The sequence below is a fragment of the Lingula anatina genome, chromosome 7 (genome assembly GCF_051362555.1).
Source record: "Lingula anatina isolate TDL-2025a chromosome 7, LinAna3.0, whole genome shotgun sequence".
Taxonomy (NCBI): domain Eukaryota; kingdom Metazoa; phylum Brachiopoda; class Lingulata; order Lingulida; family Lingulidae; genus Lingula; species Lingula anatina.
Genome location: NC_141773.1, coordinates 7,659,604 through 7,684,197, shown reverse-complemented (window position 1 = coordinate 7,684,197; position 24,594 = coordinate 7,659,604). Strand labels below are relative to the sequence as shown.

General features: G+C 37.7%; 2 protein-coding genes across 2 annotated transcripts; both read right to left on the bottom strand.

Moving 5' to 3' along the window:
- Window positions 1–2,665: 2,665 nt before the first annotated feature.
- LOC147760688 (fibroblast growth factor receptor 1-like) lies at window positions 2,666–12,881 on the bottom strand. The gene is made up of 13 exons (XM_087017103.1): window positions 12,583–12,881; window positions 10,471–10,797; window positions 9,800–10,054; window positions 9,265–9,591; window positions 8,734–8,871; window positions 8,388–8,448; window positions 7,972–8,198; window positions 7,613–7,717; window positions 6,965–7,140; window positions 6,359–6,481; window positions 5,831–5,942; window positions 5,351–5,456; window positions 2,666–4,827 (listed from the first exon to the last, which is right to left on the bottom strand). Exons 1-13 carry the CDS (start codon window positions 12,680–12,682, stop codon window positions 4,719–4,721), a joined length of 2,166 nt encoding a protein of 721 aa, XP_086873229.1. The 5' UTR covers window positions 12,683–12,881; the 3' UTR covers window positions 2,666–4,718.
- Window positions 12,882–14,664: 1,783 nt separating this feature from the next.
- On the bottom strand, window positions 14,665–24,594 carry LOC106166647 (uncharacterized). Its single transcript, XM_087017949.1, has 12 exons — window positions 24,045–24,594; window positions 22,061–22,387; window positions 21,399–21,656; window positions 20,900–21,226; window positions 20,341–20,475; window positions 20,025–20,085; window positions 19,565–19,791; window positions 18,557–18,732; window positions 17,953–18,075; window positions 17,427–17,538; window positions 16,948–17,053; window positions 14,665–16,449 (listed from the first exon to the last, which is right to left on the bottom strand). Exons 1-12 carry the CDS (start codon window positions 24,148–24,150, stop codon window positions 16,341–16,343), a joined length of 2,067 nt encoding a protein of 688 aa, XP_086874075.1. The 5' UTR covers window positions 24,151–24,594; the 3' UTR covers window positions 14,665–16,340.

Here is a 24,594-nt window from a genome sequence, read left to right as displayed (position 1 = left end):
AATTTCTACGCCTTCTAAAAATAGACCTGGCGTAAGAAAATTTATGCCAAACTGAAAGTAAAAATGCACGTATATGGTTATAATATGTCGTCTCACTTAACAACAAGAGTGAAATTAAAATTTTTATCTTAGTCCTATTAGAGTTTATCCATCGTCTTAAAATAATAACGATAAAGATAGCAATAATAGCTAGCTCTCACCTTTAACTATCAGGAAAATCAGAGCAACCAAAACTAACGTGAAATTGGGCTTTCCCTTAAGCCTCTCTTACAACCCGTCGTGCGTGCTTAGAGATCGTGCGTCCTCGGAGTTTTTGTCAGACGTAGTGTTGTCGCAGGATGAAAATTAAATCGCAGCGGACGAAGTAGTAAGTACTTTATGAGTAGGTGTGTTGTGCTCTAAACGTGGGGCCCGCAAGTGGTCTGTACGCCTTTTTTTGGAAGTAGGAAGAAGTAAGGAGCACGTACGATCTATACTTGTGTCGCACACAGTGAGTGAGATAATCATACGTGTATTGCAAGTGATGCGTACGTTTTCAGAAAGTAAGAGAAACGTAAGAGAAACGTAATAAGCACGGAAGTGGAACGCACGGATAATCAAAATGAAATAAAAGGGAGCACCGAGTCTCTTCATCATTTACTGTTTTAGCTTCCAAAATGGCACTTCCAAGAAGGATGCGCCATCGACTTCTACAGCTGCTAATGCTAGAGGAGGCCGAAGATCGTGACGCAATTCTGGCAGTGGTTGCTCGGGATCGCCTGCACTTTTATCGTGCAGGGCACGTGCGTCGTCTTAGTGTGACGCACTTCACAAGTATGGTAGTAGTACTCGCCACGCACTTTGGAAGTAAGATAAACGCACGGAGGAAATGCGCTCACCCCCTTTTTGTTAACACGTACATTGAAAGCAAGTTGAACGTACGAGTCTCTTGCGTGGTAAGTACGTCTTCGTGGTAAAATACCCCGGAATTTCTGCATGCTTTTCCTGCGTTACACGCACGCCTAGCGCACTTACTCAGTACTTTTGTCTTGCGTGCTACGAGCGTGCTCCAGGCGTTCTAATTGTCGCAGACAGGTTGTAGCGAAAAACTGGCCGGCCAGTTTTCGGGCTGCGTGCTTTGCGTCGTGTTTGTGTCCACCAAAAACAGTACGTTCCACGTGCGTGTATCTTACTACTTGGCCAATTTTTTGCACGCAAACCGCTCGTAGAAGCACGCACGACCGGTTGTAAGAGTAGCTTTAGACGTATGATCTGCTCGACGTTTTACATGTAGGTTCTTCATTTGTGGCGCTTCCCATTATAACGTACGGTCACTTCATTTATGTTATAGCACCGACACCAAATATATTCATGTTTCTAGAAGAATGTTAACATATGCGAATGCTGACCGTCTACGCGGCTGACGACTTTACATTCGGACTACATGTAAGATATATAATTTGATCGCTTAATTCCTTCTCCAAGAACCTCCGGAGTGTGTTCAGAGGGTGAGTCCCTCAATTAAATCTTTCAGATATATCTCTAAATCGAAACCTTTACGAACTGGAAAAACCAAGCCTTGTTTCTCTTTCACTTGTTCACGTGACCTATACATCGTATATACATGTATATATAGCTGGCTTAATTCAACAAGTAATAGTATATTATTATTTTCATGTTTAACGTGTTGTACTGCAACAAATACTGGTAAATGCATTACAATATCGGGCCTATAGACCTTTCTTGACTCCCTTTTTGTTATCGGGTAAAATTATGTACATTATGTTTTAACAAAAAGCCAGCAGATGTACGTATTTAATAGCACCAATGGAGAGTGAAATTGGTACATCGCTCGCTCATGAAATACCCTCCACGCCTCACCTAGCTTCCTGATATACGTATGTACATGTACAAAGTTGAAGCTTGCATACCATATTCTCAGCGCTCGGGCTTTAATCTAATAATAGTTTGTTGTCATTTTATCAGTAAATAATATTACACATGCATGTATAGACACAACTGTTTGGCACATGTACAGAACGCCGAACAGAGATGTATTTCAATGACTGAGTACCTGTATTATAACTTTTTGTGTGTACTACAGTGTGCGTGCGCCTTCGGGTGTGTGAGGTTGTATGTGAAAATGTGTGTATGAATGTGCATATACACGATATTATATTTTAATATAATCTTAAAAGACACACAACCATTAATGTCTCTAGTTTGTATACTGGTGCACTGTATCACTTTGTTTTGTTACGTATTGTTCAGTTTGGGTCTTCTGTAATTTACTGTAGAATTGTGTATATAGAACAAAACATGTATAAAGCCTCGGTCACAACCGGACGCACGAATTTTAGGATCGTACCGCCCCTGCGAATTTAGGGTGCAGAGTTCGTAAAGTTAGAGGAAAGTTTGAAATGAAAAGGGGCAAGTGTGTCTTACGAGTTGCAGGGTCCACATGAGAAGCAGGGATGCTAATAGGGTCGCGCGATAAGTTTATTATCAGTTGCACCCCGGATTACGCAGGCTTGCTCCGCAAGGTGTCGCCTGTGGAGGTGGGGCAGCATAGCCCATATGGTTACTGTGGCGAAGGTGACAGGTACTTTCAAACCTTTTTTTCATAACTGTAATTATTCCTCATTCTATTCACAAATATGATGTTAACGGCAATGGAAAATGTGGCACTAGCAAAATTGGGTCTAGTTACGTTGGCAGGCCGCGCAGGTGTCCCCGATTAATCGCCGACAGAGAAGAGACCCCAAGCATTAAACAAACGTGGCCTATAACCTGTAGATGTTGGAAATTTGGCGAAAGTTAAGCAACTGAGGCTTTATTAGATTTGGGCAGACACGACAGTGACATGCCAAACCCCTAAGTTCAAGTCTTGGCCCTCGACTCAAGTAACGCACCCCTTAGTTAAGAATCTGAACAAATCAATGTTGGGCAGGTATGCTCTATTCTCTACCGGCGTTTTGCGATTTTATCAACTTGATTATCAAGTCCCAGACCTTTTGTTCCCAGGTACTAGGAGCAAACTCTATCAGATAACAATCTGACACTAACCATGCTGCACTAACAGTGCCGTAAACCCAATTTTCAATGCTATCATCTTTATCTGTATCTCTACCAGTAAAATTCTGGTGATACGTTTGATATATTTCAGTAAGAAAATATGCTGTAATGCTTATATATATTTGTTATACGTATGCACCAACCTGTTAATAAAAAATTGGGACCTTTCAACATTATTACACAAAAACAGTATAATGACGGGAGCTGTAATGATTAAATGCCTAGTTAAATGAAAAATAATAAAAACAGATTACATGAAATATAAAATGAATTAATTTTATTTGGGTGGTTAATTTTTTTCAAACCAATTAATTAATTAATAATGTGAATAATCATATGTATAAAGTAGTAAAAAAAATATCATAAATTGTGTGTAGGCAAGATATTTCTACAAGTAACCTCATTAATCAGTCAGGAAACTTCATAATTCACTCAATAAATGTAGACATTTGAGCAAGGGATATTCTACATACCGGTACAAACATGACAGATTTAGCATATATTGCTACCAACTTTAAGCTGAATGAAATAGAAAGATCAAAGTGAGTCTCCCTCCCATTTAAAAATGAATAAAAAATTAAAAAAAAAACAAACAGATTATGTCATTCTTAATACTGAAAAGCAATGACATCTTGCTGCCTTCACTGCCTCACTATTTGCAGACAATGTTCTAGTCGCTGTTACTGTGTGTTTTTGATGAGGCATAGACGAAGGATAACTCCTTTGAAGTATATTGTGGAGGTCTCGTTTGTCATAAAACTGCCACATATAACCTGAATGTACATATTGCGATTCACACCGCAATGGCTTCTCTTAGTAAGGATTCAACCAGTTGAAAACTTGTGACACATATAACAAACAAGGACACAAAGCTGGTAAAATGTAGTACAGGTATAGCAAACGTTTTAAGTACTAAAATATACATATTTCTGCAGTCACATACATTTTTTATAATTATAACTAATGTTATTTGTAAAGGAAATTTTGCAATTTTTATTCTATTAACCGCATTTTCACAGCCTTGAACTTAAAAATAATAAGTGATACATGTACACAATGGCTCTCTGTCTCGAACAGCCCGTAAGGGTGGTTGTAACTGAGGCGTTACTTTGCTTTTTGATTGATTGTGCTAGTAAACAGAGTTTTATATACACCGGAATAAAATCAATAAGCATTATACATGTTTCTATAAGCTGGTTAATGAATATCAAATATCAACTCAGTATATTTAAGCTCCAGAATATATAATTTGTTGCATGCTCTATTAGTTATCCTCCTGTTTTCAATTATGTGTCATAGTCCAGGAAAAATAAGGTTTCACCAGGACAAAATAAATCAGAATTTATTTTCTCAGTTTTGATTTCCTTGAAGTTTAAAAAAAATGATCATACTTAATTTTAAGCTCCCACAGAATCCTGTATAGAAAATTTGAAAGTACATGTACATACATGTATGTGAATATGAAGAGTTTCCGATTTATCCTTGAAAATCTTTTTGATGAACGTTTTCTAAATAAAACTGTATTTACGTGCATTGAAAAGTGCTCACGGGCTGTATGCGAACTCGAAATTGCGTAAGAAGGACTTGCGTGGGAAGTGAGATTCTGCGCAAAATTTGGACGCAAACAGCTCGTAAGAGCCCGTAGGCTTTACTCTGATTAGCAGTCATACGTGACTTGTACTGATGGAAATGGCGAATATAGTTTTCGCTAGCGCCCGAAAATTCGGTCGTGCTCCTGGTTCCACAGCCCAACAGCGCTGCATCACTCTGTATCTAAATATGAGAGAAAACAATAGTGAATTACAACAAAATAGCCGTGTAAATTATGTAGTTTACGGCCAATAATATTTATGAATATTTATGTCAGCATCAATTGAACTTAAAAAATCAATTTTGAAGAAATTGGTGAGAACGCAGCACGCTCACGAGCAAGCAAACACTATTGACTGTATCTATTTTACTGTTGATTTGACACATACAGCTGAGCCCTTTATATGTCATAACATTCTGACTAGACCAGAATTACCGACATCTGAAGTTAAGTTAGTTACGATACCTTTCAAAATCACGTATAGATATAGAGTATACCCCAATCCTAATCCTACTAAGCGATTGTTTTTCGGATAGCTTACACACAGCCTTTCATTTTTTTCATGCTTGTTTGGCATAAAACTGATGGTAGATGTGAGTGTCAGAGTCGAGGTCGTTGTTTATAATGATAAACACCAAAATTAGTAATATATATGAGCAAAGAAGATGACAAAAATAATGAATAAATAAAGCAGACTATACTTACATATCAGGACTGCAGCAGCTTGGTCTACGTAAGTATTGAGAGGTACGACCAGATATAACAAACTCTAAAGTCTGTGCACCGCTATAGCCAGCATAGGGGGCTCTTCCTGGAAATCCAAAATGAAACCAAATTGATGCGTGTGTAATGTATCATATAAATATATTTGGTGGTGGAGTTTAAAATTATTTCAGGGATATTTATATCAGTACTTTTTTCGAGTAAGGTAAATAACACATGTTGGCGTTGGTACTTGCATAAAAACTTTATGTGAAATCTACTTTAAAATTGTTTAAAGGATTCCTTCATTCTTGTGTTTTCTTGTTTTTTATATATATTTAAAATATTTAAAATAGAGAAAGAACCCTTGTAGTAAACCCATTCCTTCATAATATGTACTTTGGAGCCAAGACCCCAAAATCTATGTACATGTAGTACTTGGTCTTTTCAAAGCAATGTTTCTTTTTTTATCCAATGTCATACCAAGTGTGAAAATCTCCCATATCAAAACACCATAGGACCAAACATCGCTTCTAGTAGTGTATATGTTGTCCGCAAGAGACTCAGGGGCCATCCATCTGACCGGAAGTGGACCCTAAAATTAGAAATGCATTGGCGGACATAGTTGGGGTGGGGGCAAGAAACCAGAACGCATCGTAACCTAGACCTTTTTCATATATATGGTCGACGTATATGCTTTAGTGGTTTGCATTTTTGACTGCTCGACCAATACTGCATGTTGAGCGGAATAGATTTAAACCCAATACGCTATCAGATGAAAAAGAAATACATTATTTGGCATTTCCACAGAAAACAGTTATTTGTGTAATATTAAAATTACCATCCGGTGATAAATATTGGCTGAATTCGCTAACAGTGTAGAAGAACATTAAGTTTAAGAGATTGCACTGCAAGCATTGCTGTATTCTTGTTGAACTGGTATCGGCTAAAATGACAATATATGCCTAAATTAAGTTAATCAAGGGTAGAGCGAAAATTTATTCTACGTACAGAGGTCTGCCTCTCATACTGTCTGCTCTCTGCTATATTCCTAGCCAGTCCAAAGTCAGATATCTTACACACTCTGTTGTCAAACATGAGGACGTTCCGTGCAGCAAGATCTCGGTGCAGCAACTACAGTGACAGAACAAAAATAACAAATAAAATACACTCTAAATTATTGCTGATCGCAACGATATATGTACTCCTCTTTGGCAAACAAAGAGTTTTTTACACCAGAGATATGCCAGTAAAATGTCGCTCTCTGTAAATAAAAGGAGACCCTCCAAGTGACATTTTTGTTGCCGTGGAATATTTTATTTGATTGCCTTATTTGCAAAGAAATATTAGTTTCTGAAAAGGTGAAAATTTGCAATATCACAGATTTTCTGTAAAGGGTAAAACAATTAATAATAGTATTCATGCTACTGAATGTGGACAGTATGTGCATTCTAAAGATGTCAGTATTTACTTATTTTCTTGAGCCTAAAACACTTAATTATCAAACCTTTAAACTGTTTGACGCTGAATAGCAATACTGGGCCCATATTTAGTGAAATATGTGTGTCACTCAAAAATTTATCATACAAAAACTTTTTAAAGAGTTAATATGCTTACGTTTAGCTTAGATATATGTTCCATTCCTTTTGCGACTTGAAGGGAAAACGAAATAAGATCTGTTAGTGACAGCTTTGTACTGCCCGGATGTAATGAGCAGCCGACATCACGACTGTTCCGCAGTAAATGGAGCAGATCACCACCAGTAGCGAATTCAAGGAGGAGAACTGATGTACCTAAATGATCAAGATGTGTTACATGTATCATAATATCTAATATCATATAATGATGGTAAGCCGACTTGGATGGGACGGTGCATTTCTGTATCAGAAAGTACTGGGTAAATGCCCCCCCCCCCCCCCCCCTCCATCTCTTTAGGAAACTATACAAAGACGCATACGTGCATGTTTAGGGGTTTCCTCTTTAAAAACTTAGAGTAGCCCTTTTCCCCTCACAATGAAATAAAAGGTAAATTTACTGCATCGTAACATTATCCTAGTCACCTGTAGTATAAAATTTGCCGAAGGAATCGAGCCAAGTAAGGTATCATTCTTGTGACCCGCCCTACGACCACCCTCCAACTCTATTTCAAACAAAAGAGGATCTTACTATAATACGTGGGTCATAAGTCATGGAATTAATGTTTACAATAGATAAATGTCCAATATACCTCATCCATAAGTATTATTATCAGAATTAGTACTGTACCCGACGATTCTGCATAGCCCAGATATTCCACAACGTTTGGGTGTTTGGAGACTGTCTTCATAATTTCGGCTTCTCGTTCAAATTCCCTTTTTTCATATGCACCACCTTTATGAAAAGAAACTACAATTAAATTAGCGGTATGCTTTAATTACTTGATGTTTTCCCTTCTACCTGCCTTGCAGAATTTTGGCAATTTGTCTCAACACCCAGAGAGAAGCACTGCGGTAACTAGAAACATGTAAAATCCACAATAACAACTTTACCATGTCAGTTTGCGTTAACATTTCAACAATATTTTATTCCAACAATATTTTATTACAAATAAGTACAGTATGTAATCTAAGTTAAAAAATACGAACCTCTGCATAATTTTGCTGCCACGAGAACAACTTGGCCGGTGGTTGTTGTCAAGTTTGCCCTGTGAACTGTACTGAAGTGCCCGCTCCCAATCTCTTCCATAATGGAAACTTGTCGGCATGGCGGGTCTCGCTTTTCAACGCCTTGCTCTACAGGGGTATCCGAAGCGCCGAGGATGGGTCTCCTGGGTACAGGAGTTAGGTAATTTTCAGCCTCTCCACCATCGTCACTGCGAAAAGATAAACGCCTCAATTATAAAAACTATACATTACGTTGTGATGTTGTCTTTGTTTTCTTAGCTAGCCAGTGAAATAATGCTATAAACGGAAATACTAATAAGTTGTTCTGTTGGGGAAATTTACAGTATCAATTTAATAAAATTTTGTAAATTTCTCAACAAAAGCCCATTATAACCTACGTTTGAATGTTGTTTATCTCTTCGTCGGGTCCATGTATACTGGTCATTGGGTTCAACGACACTAGAATCAAAGTCTGACCCAGTTAATTTCAAAACACTACTCAGTTAAGCATAAAGATAAAAAGCAAATACTTAAAATTCCGTCTTTGTCACCTGCTTCACTTATACAAAGAAATGATCCACATAATTCCTTAAAACATCACATTAAAGCAATCTTGATTAGAATTATCGCACAGTTATATGTAACGATAATCCAGATAATAGGCATAATAATAATAATAATAATAATAATAATAATAATAATAATAATCTTGAATGCCTCCTTATTCTTAAAAAATAGACGAACCCTCTTCATGCGCTGTAGATTCGTAATAGTTTGTGCGTCTAACCCACGCACGGATTATGAAGATGACAATGCCGCCGACACTAGCGAATACGCTGCATACTATTATCAGTATAACCGACGTAGGCAGAAAGGCGGTGACTGTAAACGATGAATAATAATAACAACAATAATTATAATAGAAATAATAAACTTATGTTCAACATGACCCAATTATTCATCATTTTATGAATACTTTACAATATAAAACTGGTAAAAAAATCTAAAAAAAAGACAACGTGCAAACATAAAAGTCGGTATGGGAAATTTTATTACGAAAGTAGGAATACATAACCTACCGTAATGAAAATATCCGTACATATATGAGGATAATAGCGATATTTGATATTACATCTTTAAATATATTGACATACTGTAAATATAAAACTGCTGCTTTTTCTTCGATAATAGTTTTATACGTGTATTTTTCTTCTTCACACTACACGGATAACTGGCTGCTAAAATACTCATCTACATTACTGTACAAGTACCTACCCATTTCTGGCGACCGGTGTACAGGTAACATTTCAATCCTTATGGAGGCTGTTGGTCGGTGAACGACGGCTGAATTATATGCTTGACATATCCAGGTGCCATTACCTCCACTGGGACTATGCTTTAGCTCCAAGGAACTCCCCATTTCAGTTTTTTCCCTGCTGGACGCAGTCGACACGAATCTCCATGTGTAAAAAGGCCGCGGATGCCCTTCCGATGAACAATTTAGTACAATAGAAGATCGCTCCGCCATAAGGATAACACCTGAAGAATGTGTTATGTTACCACTCCTGATGATCAGACTTATTCGAGGAGTTTTTGCTGCAACTAAAGAGAAATTGCAATGTTAATGTACAAAAAAATAAATAAAATAATAATAATAATAATAATAATAATAACTAAAATAAATTAAGAGAGAGAGAGAGAGAGAGAGAGAGAGAGAGAGAGGTAAAATTAAGAGACAACAGTTTGCAATCTAGTCTCGGCTGTCCCGAAATTATATGAAGCGTAATTGTTAAAATTATAAGATAATTACTAAATGTTACGGAATCCGATCTATTTTCCACTCGGCATTTAAAAGTTTTCCCATCATCTTCTGCCTTCAGCGTAACGTTTACTTTTCTTTCACCATTTCCGCTGCAACTGTCGAACGAATTGTCGCTCCCTGTGATATCTGGAAGTAATTCAATGGCTTTTCGGGGCTTGCCAAGTTTTGCATAGCAACGGATTTCCACCAAACCAGTCGAATGGTGTAGAACGTTCATATTTATGGACGGTGGACCGGGGTCAACTGATAAAAAACAGGAAATGGTGTTCATACCTTCACCTCTTTATATACATGTAACTGCTTTTCTTCCGTGTGTGATTGTATGTGTGTGTGTGTGTGTGTGTGTGTGTGTGAGAGAGAGAGAGAGAGAGAGAGAGATGGATAAGGGCATAGCGGTATAATTAACTGTATTTCTTTTCTTTCTTTATTTTTGTGTTTGGTTGTAATCGGACAACATTATGCCAACCTTATACATCCCAAATAGTACGTTGTCCACTTACTAATCGAAGAAATACTTCAATGAAGTCAGGCAAAATTAATAAGCTCGTTAACGAGTACGACCTATCCTTTAATTCTGAGAAAAAGGGATTCTGTTTGACAACATAGTTTAAAAGAGAGGCGCCGCTCGTTAACCACATAGACATTTTCTCCTTACTTACCTATAACCTCCAAATCTTCAGTAAAAATATGAAAATCTTTTCCTCTGCAATATACGTAGCACTGATAACTCTCCTGATCCGAACAGCTTATATTCCGTATGTACAACACATTGTTAGGATGCCTGTACTCAGTGGACAGTTTGTTCTTGTATTCGACTGATATACTATCATTGTACTTTGTATAATTTGTGGCATCAGTGTTCACTAGGAATAGTCCTGCCCTGTAGAAAGTCACTCCAAGGAGCGTCGATACTCCCTCACAATGGCTCATGGTGGGACATACAAAGGTAAACGTCCCCCCGACCGGCACTCGGCCGGGTGATGCACCTAATTAGATAACAAAAGACAGCAAAATTTTACTCCTTAATACGGGGTTTCAAACAACACAGAAATCCCTGTTTTGGGGGTTGTGTTTGAAAAAGAGGGAACATATGAAATCGAGACCAGCATTGGATTTCAAATGTGGAATATATTTGTCATATTTAATTGAACCGTATATTTTTGAATTTCCTTTCTTGTCAACGAATACAGTGTCTTTTTCCCCCAGCACTTTAAGTTTGTAATTATTTTTAAACTTCAAAGCCCCATAACAGTCCAAATATTTTGGAAATGTTTACGAGAAATATACATCTGAAAAAGCAATGATAATATAATATGTCATAAAAGTTTTTGCTTGGAAATACGTGTATCTGTATGAAATTCAACGAAAAGTAAATAAATAAATAAATAAATAAATAAAGGTTTACTTAAAATGAAAATGAAACTGCGATTTAGTTTTTTTATTCTAACAATATTCTTAGAAAAATAAAGTGTTTATAAATTGTTTTAAAAAGAATTGAAACTGAAACCGGAATTGTCATTGAGAGCGTGACATTAACTGCATACTTTTCTAACAGATAGCTTTTCAGGACGTCAGTCACCATGGGGTTGTTGTAATTGGTGACAATAGTATACTCACCTGACATCACTTAAACCCCCTTTGCACTGGCTGCCTTCCTTTTTGCGTCCTTTGCCGGGGGGAGGGGTCCGTTAGGAATGACAGGCTTCGGATGTGAAGCCGATGCTCTCCCCCTTTGGCTTAGGGTTCAAGGCGGGGCCCCGAATTTTTTTAGAAAGTGGACGGTATTATTTGCTGCTGTTTAGAACTATGGTTTAGCTAGACAAAATTCTTATTTCAAAACTGGAATATTGGTGAAATTTCTATTTCAGAAACCTGAGGGGGTTCAGGACCCCCCCTGACACCCCCTGCCGTATTCCGAAATTGCTTTGTGCGACCATAAAATTGGAAACGCTGTGATCGTAGAAAGGAGGCAAAAGCATCGCTTTGTTTGCAGAATGAATTCGCAAAAATTGGCCAGTTGTCGGAAAGTGAATAACCATTTGTTTAACTCTTAAACGGGGCCATGCTACGGGACGCAGAAAGAACGCCGCTCAGTGTAAAGGGGACTTAAGCATGTCTGAATATGCATAATCGGGGCATGTACGTGAAGGCAGCGCGCCAACTGCCACCCCCTCCTTAACCATTATTTCATTATTTTCTATGTCTTTGGCTATCCGAAGCATATCACTCACCTTACACGCACCTCTTTTAATAGCAGTGCTGATCACTTTATATCAAGACACATATTAATGGGGGTTAATGTGATCAGAATCTTCTACAACCACACTCAACTGACTTAGACCCAGTGGAAGTGATTTTGGACCAGCACGTCCGTCGTGTTTGCGTTTCCAGACAGGATTAAGTGGTTGACATACCGGTATGATATATATTCACTAAGGAGGGGGGGGTCAAGAGCAACTTACATTTTTTTACTTTAAAATGTGGAGTTTGTGTAACCCCTACTGCCTGTAAATTTACGCAGATTATAAAAAAGGGAATTCCCCTTCAGTTACATGTAGGCCTACTGGTAAATATACGGGTTCTAAAAATAGACCTGACATACTTGGTAGGTCAATAGTGACCAAATTAAGTAACTACAACATGTGCCGCATATGTATGCTTACTTATGTCGTCTAACTTAACAACAGATTTGACATTCAAAATTTTTCTTAGCCCCACTAGAGTCAACATATGGTCAAAAATAAGTACGATAAAGATAGCAATACTCGTACCTTCAACTCTCATGAATATCAATGCCACAGCCAATAACGTGGATTCGCGCCCTCCACTGCGCATATGTTTTGGTCGACGTTTTACATGTAGATTCTTCATTTGAGCTGCTTCCCTTTATAATGTACAGTCTCTTCATTAATATTAGCGTACCGGAGTACCGACACAAAATACATCAATGTTTCTATAAAAATGTCGTCTTTCGTTTCGGGGTGTATAATTTTATCGCTTCCTTTTCTGGGTGGGTATTTCCACACGTGATCCCATGTGGGCTCAAAGGGTATCTCCATCAAATTTTCAGACCTATCTGCAAATTGAAACCACTGGCAGATTTAGAGGGGGGACAGGGGGGTCCTGAAAATTTGGTTTCTGAAAAATATATCACACCAATATTCCCCTCTTGAAACTAGAATTTTGACTAGCTAAATCATAGTTCGTACCAAAGGGCACTATTTGCTTTCCAAAACACATTTTTTGTCGGGGCCGTTGAGCAGGCCTCAAACCCCACACCATGGGGGTGATGGTCGACATCGCATCCGAGGTGTGTCGTTTTCGACCCCCCTTGTAATAAAACTGGACCCGCCCCTTGAAACCCTTACCAATGTGTTTATTTCTGGCCTGGAAAAAAAACAGCCTTGTTTCCCTTTCACTTGGTTACGTGAGCTGGCTGTAATTCAACAAATAATAGTGTACTGTTATTTTCTTTTTTAACTTATAGACCTATAGACCTTTCTCGACTCTCTATTTTGTTATCGGGGTAAAATTATGTGCATTATGCTTTGACGAAAAACCAATACATCTGTGCCTTAGACAGTACACGTATCTAAGGCTCTATTCCCATAGATTTTAGATCGATCTATCCCTGCGGGGAGTCTCACTAGATTACTTTCAGATAATCCGACTTAAATGTCCGTGTTGCCTACTACAAGCTGTAAGGGGGTAATTAACTTTCGTGTCCGCCCGGCTGACAGCTATTTAGCGTGAACCCCCAGGGAGTTAGGTCGATCTAAAGTAGGTCGATCTAATCTATGGAAATGGGGTGTAAGGCTCTATTCCCATATATTTTAGATCGATCTATCCCCGCGGGGAGTCTCACTAGATTACTTTCAGATAATCCGACTTAAATGTCCGTCCCGCCTACTACAAGCTGTAAGGGGGTAATTAACTTTCGTGTTCGCCCGGCTGACAGCTATTTAGCGTGAACCCCCAGGGAGTTAGGTCAATCTTAAGTAGGTCGATCTAATCTATGGAAATTGGGTGTTATACTGTAGCACCAAATGGAGAGTGCATCGCTCGCTCATGAAATACCCTCCACCCCTCACCTAGCTTCCTGATTTACGTATGTGCATGTATAATGTGGAAGCTCACATACCATATCCTCAGTGCTGGGGCTTTTACCAATCGGAACGGTTATAGTTTTCACTTCGTCGATAAATAATAAAACACATGCACGTATAAATACTGCATGTATAAAGCCTCGGTCACAACCGGACGCACGAATTTTAGGATCGTACGGCCCCTGCGAATTTAGGGTGCAGAGTTCGTAAAGGTAGAGGAAAGTTTGAAATGGAAAGGGGCAAGTGTGTCTTACGAGTTGCAGGGTCTACATGAGAAGAAGGGACGCCAATAGGGTCGCGCGACAAGATTATTTTCAGTTGCACCCTGGCTTACGCAGGTTTGCTCCGCAAGGTGTCGCCTGTGGAGGCGGGGCAGGACAGCCCATAAGGTTACTGTCATTATTCCTCATTCTATTCACAAATTTGATGTAAACGGCAATGGAAAATGTGGCACTAGCAAAGCTGCACAGGTGTCCCCGATTAACGGCCGACAGAGAAGAGACCCCAAGCATTAAACAACACGTAGCCTACAACCTGTAGATATTGGAAATGTGGCAAAAGTTAAGCAACTGAGGCTTTATTAGATTTGGTCAGAAATCGAGAGGAATGTCCAGTGGCATTAACAGATACCAATCTGACACTAACCATGCTGCAGTAACAGTGCTGTAAACCCAATTATCAATGCTGTCATCTTTACCTGTATCTCTACCATTATAATACCGGTGATGCATTTGATATATTTCAGTAAGAAAATATGCCGTAATGCTTATATTTATTTTTAATACATATGCACCATCCTGTTAATAAAAAAAATTGGAACCTTTCAACAGTATTACACAATAACAGTATAATGACGGGAGCTGTTACGATTAAATGCTTAGTTAAAAGAAAAATATAAAAACAGATTAAATGAAATATTAAATGAATTAATTTTATTTGGGTTGTTAATTTTTTTCAAACCAATTAATTAATAAACATCAAGTTTATTTTAGAAAATTCCACAGCTATTACTGCAGTATAACCCTGCTGGTACACAGATCTACAGTTCTAAAATGCAAATACCAAGTACCTTTCACACACCACTGATGAGATGTGAATAATCATATGTATAAAGTAGTAAAAAAATATCATAAATTGTGTGTAGGCAAGATATTTCTACAAGTAACCTCATTAATCAGTCAGGAAACTTCATAATTCACTCAATAAATGTAGACATTTGAGCAAGGGATATTCTACATACAGACATGACAGATTTAGCCTATACTGCCACCAACTTTAAGCTGAATGAAATAGAAAGATCAAAGTGAGTCTCCCTCCAATTAAAAATGAATAAAAAAAAAAAAAACAGATTCTGTCATTCTTAATACTGAAAAACAATGACACCTTGCAGCTTTCACTGCCTCACTATTTGCAGACAATGTTCTAGTCGCTGTTACTGTGTGTTTTTGATGAGACATAGACGAAGGATAACTCCTTTGAAGTATATTGTGGAGGTCTCGTTTGTCATTAAACTGCCACATATAGCCTGAATGTACATATTGCGATTCACACCGCAATGGCTTCTCTTAGTAAGGATTCAACCAGTTGAAAACTTGTGACACATATACATAACAAACAAGGACACAAAGCTGGTAAAATGTAGTACAGGTATAGCTTTTAAGCAAACGTTTTAAGTACTAAAATATACATATTTCTGCAGTCACATACATTTTTTATAATTATAACTAATGTTATTTATAAAATAAATTTTGATATTTTTAGTCTATTAACTGCATTTTTACAGCCTTGAACTTAAAAAAAAAATAAGTGATACATGTACACAATGGCTCTCTGTCTCGAACAGCCCGTAAGGGCGGTTGTAACTCAGGCGTTACTTTGCTCTTTGATTGGTTGTGCTAGTAAACAGAGTTTTATATACATCGGTATAAAATTAATCAGTATTATACATGTTTCTATAAGCTGGTTAATGAATGTCAAATGTCAACTCAGTATATTTAAGGTACAGAACGTATAGTTTGTTGCATGCTGTACTAGTCATCCTCCGTTTTTTAATTATGTGTTATAGTCCAGGCAAAATAAGGTTTCACCAGGACAAAATAAATCAGAATTTATTCTATCAGTACTGATTTCCTTGAAGTTTCAAAAAATTATCACACTTAAGCTCCCACAGAATCCTGTATAGATAATTTGAAAGTACATGTACATACATGTATGTGAATATGACGAGTTTCCGATTTATCCTTGAAAATCTTTTTGATGAACGTTTTCTAAATAAAACTGTATTGAAGTGCATTGAAAAGTGCTTATAGGCGTTCTGCGAACTCGAAATTGCGTAAGAAGGACTTGCGTGGGACGTGAGATTCTGCGCAAAATTTGGACGCAAACAGCTCGTAAGAGCCCGTAGGCTTTACTCTGATTAGCAGTCAAACGTGACTTGTACTGATGGAAATGGCGAATATAGTTTTCGCTAGCGCCCGAAAATTCGGTCGTGCTCCTGGTTCCACAGCCCAACAGCGCTGCATCACTCTGTATCTAAATATGAAAGAAAACAATAGTGAATTACAACAAAATAGCCGTGTAAATATTTATGAATATTTATGTCAGCTACAATGTGCACCACTTGAACTTTTAAAATCAATTTTGAACAAACTGGTAAGAACGCAGCACGCTCTCGAGCAAGCAAACACTTTGACTGTACCCATTTTACTGTTGATTTGACACATACAGCTGAGCTCTTTATATATTCTGACTAGACCAGAAGTACCGACATCTGAAGTTAAGTTAGTTATGATGCCTTTCAAAATCACGTATAGATATAGAGTATACCCCGCTCCAACTCCCAAGTGATTGTTTTCAGATAGCTTACACCCAGCCTTTTGTTTTTTCCTACTTGTTTGGCATAAAACTGATGGTGGGTGTGAGTGTCAGAGTCGAGGCCATTGTTTATAATGATAAACACCAAAATTAGTAATACTTATGAGCAAAGGAGATGACAAAAAATAATGAATATATAAAGCAGACTATACTTACATATCAGGACTGCAGCAGCTTGGTCTACGTAAGTATTGAGAGGTACGGCCAGCTATAACAAACTCCAAAGTCTGTGCACCGCTATAGCCAGCATAGGGGGCTCTTCCTGGAAATCCAAAATGAAACCAAATTGATGCGTGTGTAATGTATCATATAAATATATTTGGTGGTGGAGTTTAAAATTATTTCAGGGATATTTATATCAGTACATTTTTCGAGTATGGTAAATAACACGTGTTGGCGTTGGTACTTGCATAAAAACATTATGTGAAATCTGATTTTAAGATTGTTCAAAGGATTCCTTCTCTCTAGTGTTTTCTTGTTTTTTTACATATATTTAAAATATCTAAAATAGAGAAAGAACCCTTGTAGTAAACCCGTTCCTTCATAATATGTACTTTGGAGCCAAGACCCCAAAATCTATGTAGTACTTGGTCTTTTCAAAGAAATGATTCTATTTTTTTCATCCAATGTCATACCAAGTGTGAAAATCTCCCACATCAAAACACCATAGGACCAAACATCGCTTCTAGTAGTGTATATGTTGTCCGCAAGAGACTCAGGGGCCATCCATCTGACAGGAAGTGGACCCTAAAATTAGAAATGCATTGGCGGACATAGTTGGGGTGGGGGCAAGAAACCAGAACGCATCGTAACCTAGACCTTTTTCATATATGGTCGACGTATATGTTTTAGTGGTTTGCATTTTTGACAGCTCGACAAATACTGCATTTTGAGCGAAATCGATTTAAACCCAATACGCTATCAGATGAAAAAGAAATACATTATTTTGCATTTCCACAGAAAACAGTTATTTGTGTAATATTAAAATTACCATCCGGTGATAAATATTGGCTGAATTCGGTAACAGTGTAGAAAAAGATTAAGTTTAAGAGATTGCACTGCAAGCATTGCTGTATTCTTGTTGAACTGGTATCGGCTAAAAAGACAATATATGCCTAAATTAAGTTAATCAGGGGTAGAGCGAAATTTTATTCTACGTACAGAGGTCTGCCTCTCATACTGTCTGCTCTCTGCTATATTCCTAGCCAGTCCAAAGTCAGATATCTTACACACCCTGTTGTCAAACATGAGGACGTTCCGTGCAGCAAGATCTCGGTGCAGCAACTACAGTGACAGAACAAAAATAACAAATAAAATACACTCTACATTATTGCTAATCGCAACGAGATGTACTCTTCTTTGGCAAATAAAAAGTTATTTACACTAAAGATATGCCAGTAAAATGTCGCTATCTGTAAATTAAAGGAGACCTTCCAAGTGACATTTTTGTTGCCGTGAAATCTGTTATTTGATTGCCTTATTTGCAAAGAAATATTAGTTTCTGAAAAGGTGAAAATTTGCAATATCACAGATTTTCTGTAAAGGGTAAAACAATTAATAATAGTATTCATGCTACTGAAGGTGGACAGTATGTGCATTCTAAAAATGTCAGTATTTACTTATTTTCTTGAGCCTAAAACACTTAATTTTCAAACCCTTAAACTGTTTGACGCTGTATAGCAATACTGGGCCCATATTTAGTGAAATACGTGTGTCACTCAAATGTTTATCATAAAAAACTTTTTTAAAGAGTTAATATGCTTACGTTTAGCTGAGATATATGTTCCATTCCTTTTGCAACTTGAAGGGAAAACGAAATTAGATCTGTTAGTGACAGCTTTGTACTGCCCGGATGTAATGAGCAGCCGACATCACGACTGTTCCGCAGTAAATGGAGCAGATCACCATCAGTGGCGAATTCAAGGAGGAGAACTGATGTACCTAAATGATCAAGATGTCTTACATGTATCACAATATCTGATATCATATAATGATGGTAAGCCGACTTGGATGGGACGGTGCATTTTTGTATCAGAAAGTACTAGGTAAATGCCCCCCCCCCCCCCATCTCTTTAGGAAACTATAGGCTACAAAGACACATGCGTGCATGTATAGGGGCTTCCTCTTTAAAAACTTAGAGTAGCCCTTTTCCCCTCACAACGAATGAAAATGTAAATGTACTGCATCATAACATTGCCCTTGTCACCTTTTGTATAAAATTTGCCGAAGGAATCAGGCCAAGTAAGGTATTATTCTTGTGACCCGCCCTACGACCACCCACCAACTCCATTACAAACAAAGGAGGATCTTACTATAAAAGGTGGGTCATAAGCATAGAATTAGTTTTTACAATAGACAAATGCCCATAATACCTCATCCATAAATATTATTATCAGAATTACTACTGTACCCGACGATTCTGCAAAGCCCAGATATTCCACGACGTTTGGGTGTTTGGCGACTGTCTTCATAATTTCGGCTTCTCGTTCAAATTCCCTTTTTTCATATGCACCACCAATTTGATGAAAAGAAAATATAACTAAAGTAGCTGTATACTTAAATTACTTGATGTTTTCTCCTCTATCTGCCTTGCAGAGTTCTTCAGAACTGTTTGCCAATTGTCTCTACATCCAGAAACAAGCACTGCGGTAACTTGAAACACGCAGAATGCACAATATCACATTTAACATGTCAGTTACGTTACACTGACAATGTTTTTATTATATGCAATTGCCTGTTCTACTGCATGTAAACAAAGATACAAAGCACGAACCTCTGCATAGTTTTGCTGCCACGAGGACAACTTGGCCGGTGGTTGTTGTCAAGTTTGCTCTGTGAACTGTACTGAAGTGCCCGCTCCCAATCTCTTCCATAATGGAAACTTGTCGGCATGGCGGGTCTCGCCTATCAACGCCTTGCTCTACAGGGGTATCCGAAGCGCCGAGGATGGGTCTCCTGGGTACAGGAGTTAGGTAATTTTCAGCCTCTCCTTCATCTTCACTGTGAAAAGATAAACACCTGGATTATAAAAAACATACATTACCATGTAATATTGTTTTTGTTTTCTTTCTTTCTTTTTTTCTTTTTTCTTTCATGACAAAAATCTTCGACAACAGAGCTGGTGAAATAATGCTATAAACGGAAATACTAATAAGTTTTACTGTTGGGGAAATTTACAGTATCAATTTGATAAAATTTTGTAAATATATCAACAAAAGCCCATTATAACCTACATTTGGATGTTGTTTATCTCTTGGTCAGGTCCATGTATACTGGTCATTGGGTTCAACGACACTAAAATCAAAGTCTAACCCAGTTAATTTGGAAACACTACTCAATTGAGCATATAGATAAAAACAAATACTTAAAATCCGGTCTTTATCACATGCTTCACTTATACAAAGACATGATCCACACTTTTCCTAAAAATATCACATTCCGGTAATCTTGATTTAAATTATCGAACAGTTTAATCTAACGATAGTTCAGAAAATAAATAAATAAATAAATAATCTAGAATGTCCCCTTATTCTATAAAAGTAGACGTACTCTCTTCGCCCGTTGTAGACTTTTTACAGTGAGTGCTTCTGACCCTCGTACGGATGATGAAGATGACAATGCCGCCGACAACAGTTAATACGCTGCCTGCTATCAATATAACCGGTATAGACAGAACGTAGGTGACTGTAAATAGTGAATAATAATAACGATAATAATAAAAGTAATAATAAACTTTACTGAAACCAAGTATAAACTTATGTTCAACATGACCCAACTATTTTTCATTTTATGAATATTTACAATATAAAACTGGTAAAAAAATCTCAAAAAGAAGACTTTACTTGCAAACATAAAAGTCAGTACGGAAATTTTTATAACGAATGTAGGAAAACATAATCTGCCGTCATAAAAATATTCATACATATATCAGGATAATAGCGATAACGGATATCTGATATTACACCTTAAATATATTGAAATAAATATTAAACTGCTGCTTTTTCTTCAATAATAGGTTTATACGTGCATTTTTCTTCTTCATAATTCACGCATAACTGGTTATGAAGATGCTAAAATACTCATCTACCTGCTCCATTGCTGTACATACCCATTTCTGACGACCGGTGTACAGGTAACATTTCAATCCTTATGGAGGCTGTCGGACGGTGAACAACAGCTGAATTATATGCTTGACATATCCAGGTTCCATTACCTCCACTGGGACTATGCTTTAGCTCCAAGGAACTCCCCATTTCAGTTTTTTCCCTGCTGGACGCAGTCGACACGAATCTCCATGTGTAAAAAGGCCGCGGATGCCCTTCCGATGAACAATTTAGTACAATAGAAGATCGCTCCGCCATACGGATAACACCTGAAGTATGTGTTATGTTACCACTCTTGATGATCAGACTTATTCGAGGAGTTTTTGCTGCAACTAAAGAGAAATTGCAATGTTAATATACAAAAATAATAATAATAATAATAATAATGATAACTAAAATAAAATAAGAGAGAGAGAGGTAAAATTAAGAGGCACAGTTTGCAATCTAGTCTCGTCTGTCACGAAATTGTATAAGGCGTAAGTGTTAAAATTATAAGATAATTACTAAATGTTACGGAATCCGATCTATTTTCCACTCGGCATTTAAAAGTTTTCCCATCATCTTCGGCCTTCAGCGTTACGTTTACTTTTCTTTCACCATATCTGCAGCAACTGTCGAACGTAGAATTGTTGATTCCTGTGGTATCTGGAAGTAACTCAATGGCTTTCGGAGGCTTGCCAAGTTTTGCATAGCAACGGATTTCCACCAAACCAGATGAATCGTGTAGAACGTTCATATCTATGGACGGCTGACCGGAGTCAACTGATAAAAAACAGGAAATGCTGTTCATGCCTTCACCTCTTTATATACAGGTAACTGCTTTTTCTTCCGTGTGTGTGTGTGTGTATGTGTGTGTGTGTGTGAGAGAGAGAGAGAGATGGATAGGGGCATTGCGGTATAATTAACTGTATTTCTTTTCTTTCTTGTTTTTTGTGTTTGGTTGAAATCAGACAATATTATGCTTACCACATACATCCCAAATACATGTAGTACGTTGTGCACTTACTAATCAAAGAAATACTTTAATTAAGTCAGGCAAAATTAATTAGCTCGTTAACGAGCACGACCTATCCTTTAATTCTGAGAAAAAAAGAATTCTGTTTGACAGCTAAGTTTAAAAGAGAGGCGCCGCTCGTTAACCACATAGACATTTTCTCCGATCTTACCTAAAACTTCCAAATCTTCAGTAAAAGTGCGAAATGGTTTTCCTATGCAATGTACGCTGCAGTTATAAAGTTTCTGATCCGAGCAGCTTATGTTCCGTATATATAACACACTGTTAGGATGCCTGTACTCTGCAGACAGTCTGTTCTTGTAGTCGACTGATAAATTTTTACCGTACTCTGTATAATTTGTGGCATTAGTGAACAACAGGAAGTTTGGTTTGGTGTAGAAAGTCACTCCCAGGAGCGTTGATACATTCTCGCAATGGCTTATGGAAGGACATACGTAGGTAAAGGTCCCACCGACCGGCACTCGGGCGGGTATTACACCTAATTAGTGAACACAAAACAGCAAAATTTTACTCCTTAATACGGGGTTTCAAACATAACACTGAAATCCCTTTTTTCGGGGTTGTGTTTGAAATAGAGGGAACATATGAAATCGAGACCAGCATTGGATTTCAAATGTGGAATATATTTGTCATATTTAATTGAACCGTATATTTTTGAATTTCCTTTCTTGTCAACGAATTCAGTGTCTTTTTCCTCCAGCACTTAAAGTTTGTAATTATTTTAAAACTTCAAATCCCAAATACAGTCCAAATACTTTGGAAATATTTACGGAAAATATATATCTGAAAAAGCAATGATAATATAATATGTCATAAAAGTTTTTGCTTGGAAATATCTGTATGAAATTCAATGAAAAGTAAATAAATGAATATATAGATAAATAAAGGTTTATTTAAAACGAAAATGAAACTGCGATTTAGTTTTTTAAATCTAACAATATTCTTAGAAAAATAAAGTTTTTATGAGCTATTTTAAAAAGAATTGAAACTGAAACCGGAAATGTCATTGAGAGCGTAACATTAACTGCATACTTTTCTAACAGATAGCTTTTCAGGACGTCAGTCACCATGGGGTTGTTGTAATTGGTGACAATAGTATACTCACCTGACTTCTCTTAAACCCCATTTGCATTGGATGGCTTCCTTTTTGCGTCCTTTGCCTGGGGGGTCCGTGTTTTAGGAATGACAGGCTTCGGATGTGAAGCCGATGCTCTCTCCCTTTGGCGTGGGGTTCAAAGCGGGGCCCCGCATTTTTTTAGAAGGTGAACGGTATTATTTGGTGCTGTTTAGAACTATGATTTAGCTAGACAAAATTCTAATTTCAAAAGGGGAATATTGGTGAAATTTCTATTTCAGAAACCGGAGGAGGTTCAGGACCTGCCGTAATCCGAAACTGCTTTGTGCCGCTATGAAACTGGCATCGCTGTGGTCGTAGAATCGCCTTGTTTGCAGAATGAATCATGAATGCGCAATGATTAGCCAGTTGTCGGAACGTAAATAATAATTTGTTTTATTCTCAAACTGGGTCATGCTACGACACGCTGAAAGGACGCCGCTCAGTGTAAACGGGACTTAAGCATGTCTGAATATGCTTAATTGGGCCATGTACGTGAAGGCAGCGCGCCAACTGCCACCCCCTCCTTAACCATTATTTCATTATTTTTTGGCTATCCGAAGCATATCACTCACCTTGTACGCACCTCTTTTAATAGCAGTGCTGATCACTTTATATATCAAGACACATATTAATGGGGGTTAATGTGATCAGAGTCTTCTATAACCACACTCAACTGACTGAGACCCAGTGGAAGAGATTTTGGACCAGCACGTCCGTCGTGTTGGAGTTTCCAGACAGGATTAAGTAGTTGACATACCGGTATGATATAACTTCAGTGAAGGAGGGAGAGGGGGGTACTTTAAGATGTTGAGTTTTTGTAACCTCCTGACGTAGAGTTAAAAAGGGGATTCCCCTTTAGTCACTGATAAATATATCTAAAAATAGACCTGACGTACTGGATATGTATGCTTACTCATGTTGTCTCACTTAACAACAAATGTGACATTCAATTCTTTAGCCCCACTAGAGTTAACATATGGTCTTAAAACAATAGCGATAAAGATAACTACACTCGCACCTTCAATTCTCATGAATATCAATGCCACAGCCAATAACGTGGATTCGTGCCCTCCACCGCGCATACATGTATGTTTTGGTCGACGTTTTACATGTAAATTCTTCATTTGAGCTGCTTCCCATTATAACCTACAGTCTCTTCATTTATGTACAGTCTCTTCATTCATGTTAGTATTGGAGTACATGTACCAACATCAAATATACCTATAATTTTTAGAAAAATGCTGACATACAAATACATGTCCAACCGCCTGCGAAGCAGGCAACTTTTGTTTTGGAGTGTAGAATTTGTCCTTTCTTCTCCTGGAAACTGGGTATTTCCAACACGTGTGTGTTCACACGGTGAGTCCTTAAAATAAATTGTTTCAGACCTATCTGTATATTGAGACCCTTTCCCAATGGGTCTGATATCCCGTTCATACTGCCATCTGAAAAAATACGGATTTTGTTAATTCGAATTTCTGATAAAAATCCGATTTGCTTGCTTGTTCACACACGCAACGCGAAACCAAATCCCACATTGAAAAAAAATCCAGGTTTTACTATTGTTT